This window comes from Armigeres subalbatus, chromosome 3 (genome assembly GCF_024139115.2).
Source record: "Armigeres subalbatus isolate Guangzhou_Male chromosome 3, GZ_Asu_2, whole genome shotgun sequence".
NCBI lineage: Eukaryota > Metazoa > Arthropoda > Insecta > Diptera > Culicidae > Armigeres > Armigeres subalbatus.
The window spans coordinates 63,824,023-63,839,510 of NC_085141.1; the positions used below are offsets into that span (position 1 = coordinate 63,824,023).

Genomic DNA, 15,488 nt, shown 5'->3' on the forward strand with positions numbered 1-15,488 from the left:
AGATCTTTATGCATTAAGTAATCATGGAAATGCTTGAAAACTTTCAGAAATATACTCATATCAAATTTCATTTATAGATAATTCGGAGAAGATTCTTGAATCTTAGATTACACACTTATCCACATTTAGTAACATGGAGAAGACAAGTTGACTCAGACACAGCGTTTTGAAGCAATCACAGCATCATTGGAAATCAATTGTATTATTCGCGATTTTTTTATGTTAGTTCTAGGACGAATGAGCGATAAACTTAGTCAAACAATTTCTATTGCAATTCATGCGCACAGTGCTTTAAATCGCCTTTGAAAATTACATCCCACCAGCTGGTGCCATGGCCCCCCTAGACCGAGACTCTAGTTACGCCTATGGTTTTAACTTAGTTAACCTAATATTTTGGCGATAACTTTTAAGATCAATACAAAATAATGAGCCAACATCGTCAAATGCAACTTGTTGCAATAAATCGGTTAAGGATAAATGTCTGTCAAATTGAAGAGTTTTCGAAACGTATTTTGATTAACAGAAAAATTGGTGAAACTTGCGTAAAAAATGTATTTTGTACATAACTTCTGAGTCCATGGTCCGATTAGCCCAATTTTCAATAGGAAATAATGGAACAAGACTCTCCGTTGAATGCAATTTGCTGCGATTAAATCGGGTTAGGGTAAGTGCCTGAAAAATCGGCTAGACTTTTTTACGTTTTTTATTGTAAAAATGTATTTTGGCTATAACCTCTGATCTCGTAGTCCGATCAACACAATTTTGAATAGGAAACAATGGAACATGATTCTGCGTCGAATGCAACAAATCGAGCGAACGAGCAAATTGGTTAAGGATTAGTGCCTGAAAAATTGGCGAGACTTTTTGCGCACATACACACACACACGCGGACAGACATCACCTCAATTTGTAAAATTGAGCCGATTGGTATATAACAGTATGGGTCTCTGAGCTTCCTATGGAAAGTTTGTTTTTGGAGCGAATATATAACCATTACTCGTACTTAGTGTACGAGAAAGGCAAAAAGTCAAAAGATTCATCCTACTTCTTGCATTTTTCATGAAACAATGTTGTTAAATTTCAAATTAAATGGTTTAGAAACTAAAATACAAATGATAAAAATACATATTTTTATTCTTTGATAAATAGTATATGCGCCCTGGATGTTGAGATTTACTCAAAAACCACCAAGTTTATTTTTATAAATTGTCAATATAGGTTTATCCAGAAATACCGTTTTTCTTAGATGAAAATCTTTCGATTACTTTTCACCAAGGTAAGAAAACACATTTTCTTGGCATCGATCAGCTTCTCAGCACTGGGAATTGCTTTTTATTGCAATAAAATTCACCAACCCCCTTCTGTGTGGTATAGCCAAATCAGGACATGAAAATTGCTGAAACATTCTTAGCTTCAAGACTTGTTTATGTCATGGACCATGGTGCAATATCAAAGAGCAGAAGCATCCAGTTGAAGCCAGCCAAAACCAGCCAAAAATTGCTTATGTCGCCTCTGTTCGCGTGACCAATATCTAGTTTGCCACGGCCCCACGGTCTAACCATAGACAAACAGACCTAACCATCGCGAAATTGCCATCGTTTCACAACTAGTGGCGCTAGTCCTTCTAGTTCGACATTTCACTCCAGCGCCTTTTGGTGACAATGTCATACGAAACATTGTTTCGTGTAACATGCTCGCAAGATGGTGGTAGAGGAGTTGAGCGATGGATTTTGTTTGTCTATGATCGAATATTCAAAGTATAAAGTCAGCTCCATTTTTTTACCACAGCATAAATATTTTAAAATCGAGCCAACAGATTTCAATAATTCCCTTTTATTCATTGCTACAAATTAATGAAGCATATATGTAAAACTGGAACTGGTCGTTCTGGAACCTGTTTTTTACCACATGATCAGCGAAAATCCGCATGGACTTATACCCAAGTGTTCCACAAATCGCTTTCTCCCATCACGGACGGGTTCTCCGCGGGATTATAGATGGAAGTGTTCTGCTTGGGCTTATTCGTAGCTTTTGTTATGATCATCATGACATCGCTGTTTCCAGACTTGAAAGACTGTGGACTTCGGTCGCTCCTTTACGTCTTTGGTTCCAATAATATTTTTTGTTGAATCCTGAAGGGTATCCAAAAAAATTCAGTCGTGCTTTAATGAAAGAGTGGACCAGGAGTGGACTATCTACATTTCGATATCGATGGACCCATTGAGTTAAGGAGAATTCGCTTAATGGAAGGAGCATTTAAATGATCGAAAAATCGGAAAGGGTATGTAGGAGACACGACCGACAGACGTAAACTACGGTCAATAGTTTGGAGCTTTGAGGAATATAGTTTTCCTCCAAAATACGTAGTTTTCTAGACTTACTGTGTGTATTCAGAAACGATTTTTTTTATATGGAATTCGACATCGCATGCAATCTTAGAACTTGGGGAGACTTGATTCCCTTTCTAATCAGGTAGCGAAATAATAGAACTTTTATATAAGTGCTTGTTAATCATATATTATTGATTGCAACTATCAACACTTAATAATTTTATTCTCCTAAATTTTGCCTCAAATGCCTAACACCCATAGTAAAAGTTGTCTCAAATTGAGAAAACTTTGATTCATATTCCGAACACCACAATGCACTAGAATGCAAAATTTCAACGTTATCTCATTGCTGTACAATGTCCTTGATCTGTACTGCCGTCCCAAGCATAGTTGTCCCATATTGATGGCCTTCTGGTCTCGCTTCTGGTGGCCAACAAAAGAATCCATCAAAGGATTTAAGAACTACAAAGGATTGCTGGCAAACCTAGTCATGATGACTGATAGAGAAATAACTTGTCTGAGCTAATGCTACACCGCCACAGTGGGAATGGCATCGTAAAAAAACGACATGGGACAACAGTTGTTACTATGCTTGGCACGGCAGGGTACGCCTACCGATATAATTCGTTTGTTTATGCAATAATAACAAAATGTTTCTCTATGTAAAGAGTGTTCGGAATATGAACTTGTTCGTTATTTGAGTCAAAACGGTACTCAATAAATATTTTTTCGGGCCAACCTTTCATCAAATCTGTCAAAGGAATTTTGCTGCATGGAAATTCCGCATGCAAGTGCAAGTACTATGTACTCGAAGAGCGAGAGTTGTCGGAGTGTGTGCAGAATAATGTAGTGGATGTGCAAGAACTAAAAGAAGAACCAGCAGACTCGGAAGCAGAGAAAGTCCGGAAGAAGAAAGGAAGGGAGAACCGAAAGAAAAATGGACCGTCGCTGCAAATCGTTGCTTATATCGAGAATCCACGGCTCGCAGCGGTTCTCCAGCGGTTGGAATATGTCCAGGAAAAGAAATCCCCGAAAGATATTTGGGACGCTTTGCACCGGGTATTCGAGCGCAGGAGCACCGCCAGCAGGATGCACCTGAAGCGGCAAATGTTATCGATACGGTATGCGGGCGGAGCATTACAACAACATTTTTAAAAGTTTGACAAATTGGTTCATGAATATCGTGCGACTGATGCGCAACTAGACGATCTGTAACGGTGGTAACTGCACTAGAAACTATGCCCGAAGAAAATTCTTCTTCCAAGAACAAGCTCATGGGGTGATTCATCCAAATTGACCTCTCTAGTCCCCGAAGAACCTGTACTGAAGAGGTACTGTTTGAGCTTCTCAATTTGACACCATATTTTCCAGTTTCGTGTTATGAAACATGAAATTGCTTGCAAATATGTGCCCTGATGATCCCAACTGTGTTTGCTATCTTGTATATGCCATTTCTGGGCAAATTTGTCCCTCTGGTGGTCATCGGAGAGCCCGCTGGTAAATTCTAAAAGTTAATCCCAGAGCTTCGCGATTTATTCGTAATCATTCATTCTGGCAAATTGTGGGTGCAATCAATACTGAAGTCTTCAGTGACCTCTAAATGCCCCAGGAACGGTCATCCGGATATTCCGGAAAATTCGTAAAATGGCTAATTCCAAAAGTTTGCGATGACCTGGGACGAACTTTTGGAAATGGCCAATTTACGGATGTTCCGGATCTTCTGAAGAACCATTTCTGGGGCATTTAAAGGTCACATAAGACATTTACTATTGATTACACCCACAATTTTCCAGAAGACCTTCCAGAGGACCGTTTCTGGGACATGTATGGGTCACATGAGAATTTAACTATTGATTGCACCCACAATTTGCCATAATGGATGATTATCAGAGAATCGCGAAGCTCTGGGATGAACTTTTGAGATTGGCCATTTTACAGATATTCCGGATCTTCCAGAGGGCTACCCGTAACGCTGGGTAGACACCTTTACGTGGTGTATTACGGGGTAAGATCTACCACGGTCACATTGCCAGCTACAGGCAAATCCTGACCCAACGAATACCTTCCCAATATCCAACTCCGTGGTACTTATGAGGGTGTCGCTAAGGGAAGAGCCTCTCTTTAAGTATCTCATCAACATTTCCTTTCCCTCCCCTAGTTGCGATACAGATGGGCGTAGTACGGAGTAGTGATCCTCACGCTTTTGTAATTTCTGTCTTAGATTGAAATCAAGGACTACACCTACCTTGATTTCTGATAGCAATCTGGACAGTAATTTCAAAAGAAACATGAGTTTTACTCCACTTTCATTTTTCATTAATTTGGGATTTGAATAATTTCTTATTTTCGTATATTTATTTCCTCACTTTTTCATATTTATATGTTCTATATTTAATTAACTTCAAAATGTCATATTTTTATACTCCCATATTTTAAAATTTGCTATTTTTTTGTCTCTATATATTTTTTTATTTTTATGCTTTCATAATTTCATTATGTTGTATTTTTATGCTGCCATACACTGCTGATACGGAACTATATTTTTGATTTATATATTTTCATATTTGTATTTATATATTTTTCAAATATGTATTCATACTATCACGTTCTCATTTTATCATTTATGCATATCTTCCTTTGTTCAAATTTTTATATTTCCATTTTATCTTATTTTCATATTTTCGTTTCTTCGTGCGTTCATATTTTTATATGTTTATGTTTTCATTTATTTATATTTTCATATATCTTTATTTTCATTTATTTTTATTTTCATATATTATTTTTTCATATACATTTATATTTTCATACTTTTGTATTTTCATATTTTTATTTTTATAGCATGCAAATATAATAGTGTGAAAGTGTAAAGTTATTTTCATATTTCACACTTTCTTATTCTTATGCTTTCATGTGTTATATTCTCATAATTTTGCTTGTTTCAATGTTTACTTCTTATATTTCATATTTCAGTTATATAACATATTTCCATATATTCATGATTTATATTTTCATATATCTATATTATCATATTTTGATATTTTTATTTACTATCATATTCATTATTATTTATATTTTCAAATGTTCATATTTTTTTTTTTAATATATTTTCATATTCTCATATTTTCATATATACATATTCTGATCCCTTCATATTGTCACATTTTCTAATATCTATTTTTCCACATTTTCATTAAAATATTTATTAAAAATTTACTAAAAAATACGGGAAGATCGAGAGGGCATCATTTGCCTAAGACGTTATTATCTGACAAAATTTTAATACGTTCGATGATCAAACTTTAGAAAAAGGGGAGATGCTTACAAGATACAAAGAAAAGGTAACATTTCCAATACAATAGAAGAAACATATTTATTTTAATAATTTTTACCATTTGTATTTTTATAATTTTTGACACACGGTGATCTAGTGACACTGATTTCTTGAACCTGAGGTCCTTCGGTCAGGGACACTGTAAACTATTTTTCAAATAATGTAATCCCAATCTAAATATTTATATTTCCTTTTCAGCTGACACAAGTGTTGCTGGTGAAGTTTGTTTCACACCAAGGAACAATTTGCTCTCCTTTGGTTTTCATAAATTTCAATGTTTTTTATACACTTATTCTTAGGATTCCCATACATTTTCTCAAATGACCATGGAGCTCCATATATTGTAAATAATCTCGCATAAACATTTATAAACAATCATCTTGTCATAAACGATTTACCTAACCAAATGACAATTATCTTCACTTTCAGAAACATTGGGTGCTGACGTAGATTCTGAAGACGCATCACACTACATCACACTCTAATATTACTGCAATTTATTATTTCAGAAATATGCTGCAGAATGCAAAATCAATGGAATTGTTTTGCCAAAATCTATTCATTCATATTACATTCAAGAACAAAACACCACCTTTTACAATATCAATACCAATAAAAATATAATATTTACGCTTTTTCGCCAAGAAAAGCACCCCTTAATAGCCCATCCAAATTCCAACTCCAGATACCTATGAAGGTCGCGCGAGTTCTCCGCATCTTCTTAAGTAGGTATCTAATCAACACTTCCCACCCAACTCCCCACTGATCGTAAGGACCTGGCCAGGTGTTGAACAAAGGGATCGTTGAATGAAAAACATGCCAAGCCCCAGGCTGTTTTTCTGGCGCATCTAACGTCCCTATCGACAGCCAACCCAGGATAGTGTGCGGTCAGATATGCTATGCTATGCTATGCTATGCTAACCTTTCATCAAATCTGTCAAATCCACACAAGAATAACCGCTTGAGAACAAATTTACATTTTTTGTATTTTTTCGCACACATTTTTGTATGGGTGACAAATGGGGGATCAAGTGTCCCCAAATTGACGCAACAACTTGAATTCCAAATATCCTAAAATTGAAAAGGAATGTTGTCATTTTGACCAGTACAGATCATGTAGCATATGTATGGTTTTGTACTGTGAAAAAGTTGCATTTGATTATTATTATTGTCTTTATTAGCGAGGTTTTCGGCCCTAGATCGGTTCACCTTGATATAGCATTTGGTCATTGTTAGGAGAAGTTGTTCAAATTTTGCGTGACCACTAAAAAATATTTAGGAGGGTCAATACAAACAAACCATCCTGCAGAATCAACACGGTTGAAAATCCACATAACGATCATTTATCTAGGGCAGCGGTTCTCAACCTGGGGCTCATGTACCCCTGGGGCTGGGTGCTGCGGATAGAGCCGCTTTTGTGCTCTCAAGCGAGTAGCGGGATATTTTGAAATCAATCCCATAGGCAAAATTATTTTTCAGTTACTTGACTGTCAAACATTTCCCGCTCTTCGAATTTCTCTTTCCATGCTGCATGAAGGCACACAAATGCGCGAGACTCTACATGACTTTACGATGGTTTACGTACATTCCGGCTCCAATCAGCTGTTGTATCTCGTGAAATCTCGTAACGAGTGCATTTCAGTTGCATTCCTACTATTTTTCCACTCGAAATATAATGTGAATATATTTGTTAAAAAAAATGCAAAACTCAAACTAAGTTTATTTTTATTTTTTCCTCAAATGATAACAATACTTCTCAATATACGATTCAAAACGAACATAACCACAATCTTCAATGTTTGGGTCCGGCACAATAGAAAATTTTGGCTTCACTTTGACAACCAAATCGATTCTATCCGCACCACCCAGCCCTGGGGGTACCTTTGCTAGCCCCAGGGGGTACCTCGAATAAAAATGTGTAATGGCGGACTAACTACAATTCCAATCAAACCACATTGATAATTGTGTATTTTCTAATTTCAAAACTTTGTCTTGTACATAATATGCGTAGCGATCAGTAAATCAAAGCGAATTGAATCCTGACTTCCACAACCAAAGGCTACGGTTACTAAAGATCGGACTAATGAACAAATTAAAAAAAAAACTTCTATGCAATCTGCCCGATGGAAATTTTTTTTTTGAAGAATATGTTACGAATATGCTTCTCAACTAAAATCTAAAATTTGAAGGTTCGGAAGCCTTCGTTTGAAACGCATCAAGGTTTTTTTTCCGAAAAGCTCGGTTGTTTCGTTGCAAGAGGATTAAAAGCATCTTTCTACGCTTCTCGGAAGCGTTCTTTCAAGCTGCTCGAAGGCCGCCTTTGAAGAGGCCTGGATGACTCCTTTCAAGAGATCTGGAAGCCTCGTTTTAAGAGGCTCAGAGGCCTCTTTTCAAGAGGCTAGGAAGGTTCCTATCAAAAGGCTGGGAAGCCACTCTTTAAGAGACTTGCTAGCCTACTTCTAAGATTCTTCTCTCAAGACGCCCGCAAGCCTCCTTTCGAAAGACCCGGAAGCCTCCTTTCAAGAGGCCCGGAAGCCCTTCTTTCAAGAGGCCCGGAAGCCTTCTTTCAAGAGGCCCGGAAGCGTCATTTCAAGAGGCCCAAATGACCGTCTAAGACGAATTATTCTTAGACGGTTGAATACATTCCACTAAAAGAGCTTTATATATTTTTTTCGGGAGACTCAAATGCCCCCTTCCTAGCAGCACACATGTTCCACATAGTTTACTGTAACTCATAGGTGAGCACATTTGGTCGCAATCAAGTTGATGCAACCAATTTTGTCGGACTTGTGCTGCTCGGGCTCCTTTCAAGAGTCCCGAAATCCTCCATTCAAGAGGCCCGGAAGCCTCGTTATAAGGGGCCCGGACGCCTCCTATCAAGAGGCTTGGAATCCTCCTATCAAGAGGCTTGAAAGCCTCCTTTCAAGAGGCTTGAAAGCCGCCTTTCAAGAGGTTTGGAAGCCTCCTTTCAAGAATCCCGGAAGTCTTCTTTAAAGAGGCCCGGAGGCCCTTTATCAAGAAGCCCGGATGCCTCGTTTTAAGTGACCTGGCATCCTTCGTTCAATAAGCTTGGGAGCCCTTTTTAAGAGGTCGAAAACCTTTTTGCGAAAAGCTCAAGAGGCTTGGAATGTTCTCTTTAAGAGGCTCGGAAAAAACTTCTTTCAAGGGGCTCGAAAGTTTTTTTTTTTTCAAGTGAATTCGAAGCTTCCTTGCAACAGGCTCAGAAGCCTCCTTTCAAAAGGCTCGGAAGAGGTTAGGATACGTCTTTCAAGAGGCTCGGAAAGCTCCTTTGAAGAAGCTCAGAAGCCTCCTTTCAAGAGACTCGAAAGTCTCCTTCCAAAAGCAAAAATAGGGGGTACCTCAATTAATGCAGAAGTTCGAATGGGTATCTGTCATGAAAAAAGTTGAGAACCGCTGATCTAGGGGATCTATAGTAAAAAATACGCTAGAAAAAAACAATTTTGGTTCGCGGTTAAACAAGGAAGATCAAGTCTCCCGAGGCATCAAGTCTCCCTTCCCCTTCCCCTATTATGTTATCGCTTGGACAAAATTATTAAATTGAATTCATCCGTAACTGTCCACAGAAGGTAATTTGGCTTGGTTACAAGTTTTCGAATGTAGTTTGCATAAAACATATTATTATATAACATTAAAAAAAATCTAGTAGAAAAATATGATTAAATCGTTCGAAATTTATCACATTTCGAAAGATAAGGATGTGCAGTGCATGTGTGTGTACCGTTTTGATTGACTTGACTAAATTGGTCTAAATCATTGATGTCGCCAACAATCAATATGCAACTTGAGATTTTTCGTGGTTCCAGTTTCGTAAGCTATAAACGGTCTTCGATACTCATACTAATTTGCTCTGACTTCAACATCTTGATTATTATACCTATGGTGTTGCGATATTGATTGAGGTGTATCTCAAAATATTGACGTGTTGGAGCAAATCTAAAGTCAGACTCGGGCTCAGCGAACCAAAATCAACTAGGGACACATTATTTGGTCTTGAGCTAGCTTAGCTTAGCTTAGCTTTGACTGACTACACATATCAATGGTTGCTATTCCGTGATTGACCAGAATCAGTGAAATTGCACAAAGAATCAACTGAATGATTGACTGGGATTGTTCAAGCATTCTCAGTGTGTAAGTTTCAGTGACTCTAAAATTCAAATGATCAATAACGGCGCCGGCCACGTCCTTGTAGTCAGTTAGGAAGAAGGAAGGAATCTTAGTAGGTGGTTTTTGCTATTTGAAGACCGTGTTTACCTCTGCGTCTCCACAAAAACCACAGGACCTTGCCATTCTTTATACACAGTGATTTTACCTAGCCATGAATCGGGCGCTAAAAGTAGAACAAACTAACTACCGGCCTACCGGGCGCGCAATGCAGAATACAATATTTCGGCCGATTGCGCGATCGTACTGCTGTTCGAAACAAGAGAAATCACGCACTGAACTGATTTTTATTACCGGCCGCGCAAAGCAGAACACAATATTTCGGCCGATCGCGCCATCGTTCTGCTGTCCGAAACAAGAGAAATCTCGCACTGAACTCTAGGGACACATTATTTGGTCTTGAGGACAAAAAGTTGAGGGTCTCCAATTAGCCTGTGTCAGTGGCGTAGCGAAAAAAAAATTGTTCAGAAAACCCCACCCCCCGCCACCAGACCAATTTTCTGGCTACGCCACTGGCCTTGTGTACAAAGGCGCGCGTAAGATTGCCAATCCGGAGATGGTGAATTTGATTCTCGGTCCGGTCTAGGATGTTTTCGGGTTGGAAACATTTTCTACTCCCCGGGCATAGTGTATCCATTTCCATTGTCATGCAATTCTATCATGCAATGGCGGTCATAGAAAGCTTCCAATTAATAACTGAGTAAATGGTAATAGAATAATAAGTTGAAAAGCAATCCAACTTCCAGTATGAATGTAGAACCATAAAAGAATAATACAAAAGGTTGAAACACAAAAGTTCGAAGGGATAAAAGGCTGAGAGACAAAAGGTCGAAGGACAAAAGATTGAAGAGAACGACATGTAAAATAGGACGAAAACGATTGACCATTTTTCCCCTGTGAAATGGCCGAAACGTCGGGTAGAGTAAAACGCTAATCGTTTAATGGTTTTATAAGACTGAGATTGCCGAAATCTCTACATACGGTTGAAGAGACAAATGGTAGAAAAAAACAATAGGTCGAAAGGGACAAAAGGTCGAAAGGACAAAAAATAAAAAATGGGAAACGTCGAAAGGGACAAAAGGTTGAAAATGATTTCTTTCTTCCATTCCATCTTCTGTTTTTTTCTTTTTTCTTCCTCTTTTCATTTTCCCCCTTATTTCGTCTCACTTTTTCCTTTTTTTCTTATTCCTCCTTATTTTTTTCTTTTTTCCTTTTACTTCCTTTTTCTTCGTCTTTCTTCCTTCTACCTTCTGCCATCCATTCTTTCTTCTTCCTTCATCCTTTTTTGTTCTTCCTTCTTCCTTTTTCTTTTTTCTTCCTCCTCTCTTCTTTTTCTTTTTCCTTCTTTCACCCTTTTCCCTTCTCCCAACCTCCTTCTTTCTTCTTCCTTTTTTCCGCTCTCCTTTCCCCTTTCTCATTCCTACATTTTTGTCCTATCGACCTTCTGTACCTTTCGACGTGTTGCCTTTTCGACCTATCATCCTCTCGACCTTGCCCCTTCGATCTTTTGTCCTTTCAACTCCCAGCTTTCAACATTTTGTCATAGATTCGTGTACCTTAGCGCAATCATGGAACCGTTATCTCGATTCTCTAAACGCTCCATAAATCGAAAAATGTTCAAAGCTAATGAACTTTGATGTATAATCAAACCATATCCCTATGGCATTTTTTTCAATTCATTAACATGTACTTATATTATATAGAACCAGACCTAAGAACTAAAAGATGTTTATTCCTGGGAGGTAAGAGCAGGCATAATCCTCTAAATATTGTATGTAAATTTGTATGCATAATACTTAAATTATCACATACTTCATGTAAAAGTGCTTGAGCTTCAAGTATACTTCCATACAATGGAAAAGAACAACATCTGTTTCTCCTAGAAGTACCTGCCTTTTTTGCTACTGCTGAGAGGAATTGAGCCATGAGTTGGCATGGAGATGAAAATATTCTCAATTTATCAATGGTGCTTATGTTTTACTTCTTACTGCTACTGTTATGGCACTAAAACTTTTCATACTTAACTCATTTAAGTGAATGACTTGCCAAGGTACATAATGACTCAATCATGGTGATTCACTCATTCCATATTAACCTGGAAATACTGAGCACGCAATTCTTCTGTGTGTGCTTTATCGTCTATCACTCACCCAGCTGGGGGCGTTAGACAAACAGTACTGCGAATAATTTGATCTTATCTCATGCACTGAAATGGTGCCCTTCTTGTTATGAACGCTAGTAAAACAAAAAGGATTAACTTCTGGAGCAAGAAAGTGTCTTCAGAATGCGGAATGTACTAGCTGTTCACAAGTGTACCTCTTGCAAAGCATCACAAGGTTGCATTTATTCGTAATAACTACTCAGGGCATAGAAGGTTGAGGAGAGCCACCGCTGCCAAATAAAGCGTGAGTTGGATACCTGATAGGACTTCCACAATATCCGTGGCTAGAGCAGCGAGCCCTGTGCGTATTTAATTATTATTAATGTTTAGGTCAATAGGCATTTAAAGGAAGCGTGAGAAAATAATTAGAACATGCTCACCAATTTCGTCTGTCTCTTATCGGATCCGCTAATATCTAACTACAACAACGCTTGCCATGAAATATCAAAAAGTCACAATCATCAGCGGTAGCAAGCAGCAATGGGATGTCCATTACAGGGTTGATATTTTCGCTTTCTTTTTTCAATCTGCTACTTACTCGGACGATATGGGTATTGCTGTGGTTTGTGCATTTTTCACGCCGGACAAGGAGGTTCTTCCGATAGCGATCCTCGTTTAATTCCATAGTATCAGACTTGGCTGGGGACGATTACTGGCTGCTGGTTTGTTCTTCCACTTTCCTCTTCGGTACTAGGCGCTGCGCTGCCGTTCAGAAGGTGGTGTCTGGATACTTCCACTTCATGACTATTGACCGGTTTATCAAAAGGACACGTTTTTGTTTTCGACAGCATTGTCATTACCCACTTGTTACTCAGCACAACAATTCGTTACATATAAATTTAAATTATACTTAATATTGCTTGCGTAACATGCAATTCTTCTGAACATAAAAAGATCAGCTGTACCAGGTCCGATCGAAATTGTTTGCGTCATTACTGATTCTGCCTAACAAAAGTGAAAGTGAAATTGAAAAAGATATAGTGACTATAATTCTCCCGTATACAAGTGGAAAATTAGAATTACAATTGAAATTTACATTTACAGCGCATGTGCCCGTCGTCATTCTTCATAAACGAGAGCCTTGACTTTGCTGCCCTACCGTATCGACACAGCATACCGTCCCTAATGCGCCCCTAAAGCAAAATCAGATCAAGCGATTCTATTCCAAAGTTTCAAACAGAAAAAAAATATGCCACCAACGGAAGCTACCGTTCCCCTGACCGATGGTATCCGGACCAAACGATTTCCGAGCGTGATTGCTTCCAAGGAGGCCAACCAAGGAGAATCGGCAACGGAGAAGGCAACGGTACTAGCAGCAATGGCGGTCAATGAGAATGGAAAATTGCCAGCCGGAGCGAAGCAGCAGCAACTCAGTTGTCTGGGCCGGTTGTCATACCACGTGTCTCTTTCGATCGGGCAGTCATTCTACAGGTGAGTTAATTATACGCTGTTGTCGTTTATAGGTTGTTTATTTTGTTCGTCGATGATGAGCTTGGCATCGATCAGTATCTGATTTAAGCTGTTAACTTCTTTATTTCACAATATTCCTACTTGAACCTTCAACTAACCTTTACAAATTAATTAATCACGAGGTCCTGAAAGGGGCTTTCAGTCAGGTTTTCTCGTAATGTTTTAATTTATTTATTTATATATGTAGGGTAAGACGGTATAATGTGACCAAAACGCCCCCCTTTGATTTCTAGCAAACTATAACAAACTAAGGTTAAATATGAGTTGGTACCTTTAAATATTTGTAAGACCATCATACTATGCAAATATGTTAGGTTGCTGAACACTATGGTACGACGCTACTATATTGTCCGCAAAACTTGCACTGGAGTACTCATTTAGACAAAAAAAACTTTTCTCGGTGTGAGACGAGTTTAGTACTCTCCATTTAATTCCACCAATTATTAATAATTGGTGGTTAGGATTTGTATGGAAATTTCGCATTGGCAGATCACAACGCGCATTTTCGCCTACTATGCAGGACAACGTCTGCCGGGTCGACTAGTATGATATAAAATTGCTTCCATCTTCACTTGTCAAAACGACCCAGTGAAGGCAGGACGGTATGCCCTTACCAAGTAGACACAAGCGTGGCGAGCTCAGCATCAGTTGCTTCCAAATTATATGGAAACTATCGAAATCTAATTCAAACCTGCTTAAAAGAGCTTATGTTAGTTTTTAAATATCAAGCACATACAAATTTGTAACCTTTTTATTATGGGATGGATAAAATACTAATTAGCCAGACTTGTTGAAATCCATTTTTTTCACGACTTTTCAAACAAGCTTTATTATGTGTTCTCCGTAATATTTTTATGTTAACTAACAACAGGTAATGCATTTGCGACTTTTTGGACTACCAAATAACACAAAAATTGCATAAATTGCGTTGAAAAGTAAAAAGTTATTTAGGTATTGCCCTATAGGGGAGGCATATTATACCGTCTTACCCTATGCTTAACCATTGACGGCGCCAGAGTTCTGGTAAAGGTGGGACACCAGCATTTTTGGTGTAATTGGTTCATTGGCGTGGTAGTAAGAATTATGATTGGAGCCGTGGAGTCAAGCGATGTCTATTTTCTAGCAAGCAATTCCAGAGTCAAAACCGGGTTTTACTACTGATCTGAATTTTTTCGGATGTTCTCAAGAATTCGTGGGGAATTAACTTCTAGCATTTTTCCGAAAATAACTCAAATAATTCTTCAGGAAATACCTCCAGGATTTTAAAAAAAATACTTTCAGAAATTCCTATAGAAACTTTTTTGAAAATTATTCCAAGTATTCCTTCGAATACTATCTGAAATTCCGTTCTATCGGTAATTTCTCCAATTTCCAGCAAGAATTCCTTTCACAATTCTTGGACAAAATTTTGCTCTTAGGATTTCTCCAGAAAATCCCCCGGAAATTACTTCGTAAATATTCGTAAATTTCTCTTGAAATGCAGAGAAGGTAATCTAAGAAAATTTCGAAAATTTCTTCGTTCTTCCGAGTTTCTTTAGGAATTTCTTCGGAAATTCTTTTAGAAATTCTTCTAAGAATTCCTTTGGAATTCGTTTAAAATTTCTTTGGAATTCATTTTTTTTTTCGGAAATGCGTAAGGAAAATCTTTCGGATATTTCTTCAGAAATTGTTAAAATTGTTCCTTTACTTTACCTTCCTTTACCAACATTACTTTAGGGGAAATCCTTCCGAAATTTCATTAAGAAATCCTTCCGAAATTTCATTAAGAAATTCTTTGGAAATTTCTATAGCATTTCTTGTGTAAATTGATTTAGGAATTTCTTCGGGTTATTAAGGAAATCCGTCAGGAATAATTTTGAGAAATCCTTCAGCAAATTACGCCAGGAATTCCTTTTAACACTCTTTCGAAAAATATCTGGAAAGGCCTTTATAAATTTATCCGGAAATTCCTTGGAAACTTCCTCAGATAAATCCTGCGGAAATCATTTTAGTAAAACCATACGAGAGTTCTTCC

General features: G+C 37.9%; 1 protein-coding gene across 1 annotated transcript in view; it reads left to right on the forward strand.

Moving 5' to 3' along the window:
* The window catches only part of LOC134219257 (patched domain-containing protein 3-like), a 68,962-nt gene that overhangs the window by 42,053 nt on the left and 11,421 nt on the right, over positions 1-15,488 (forward strand). The window contains exon 2 of the mRNA XM_062697966.1: positions 13,049-13,435. Within this exon, the coding sequence (XP_062553950.1) occupies positions 13,194-13,435 (242 nt within the window). The 5' untranslated portion in view covers positions 13,049-13,193. The remainder of the gene's footprint in view (positions 1-13,048; positions 13,436-15,488) is intronic.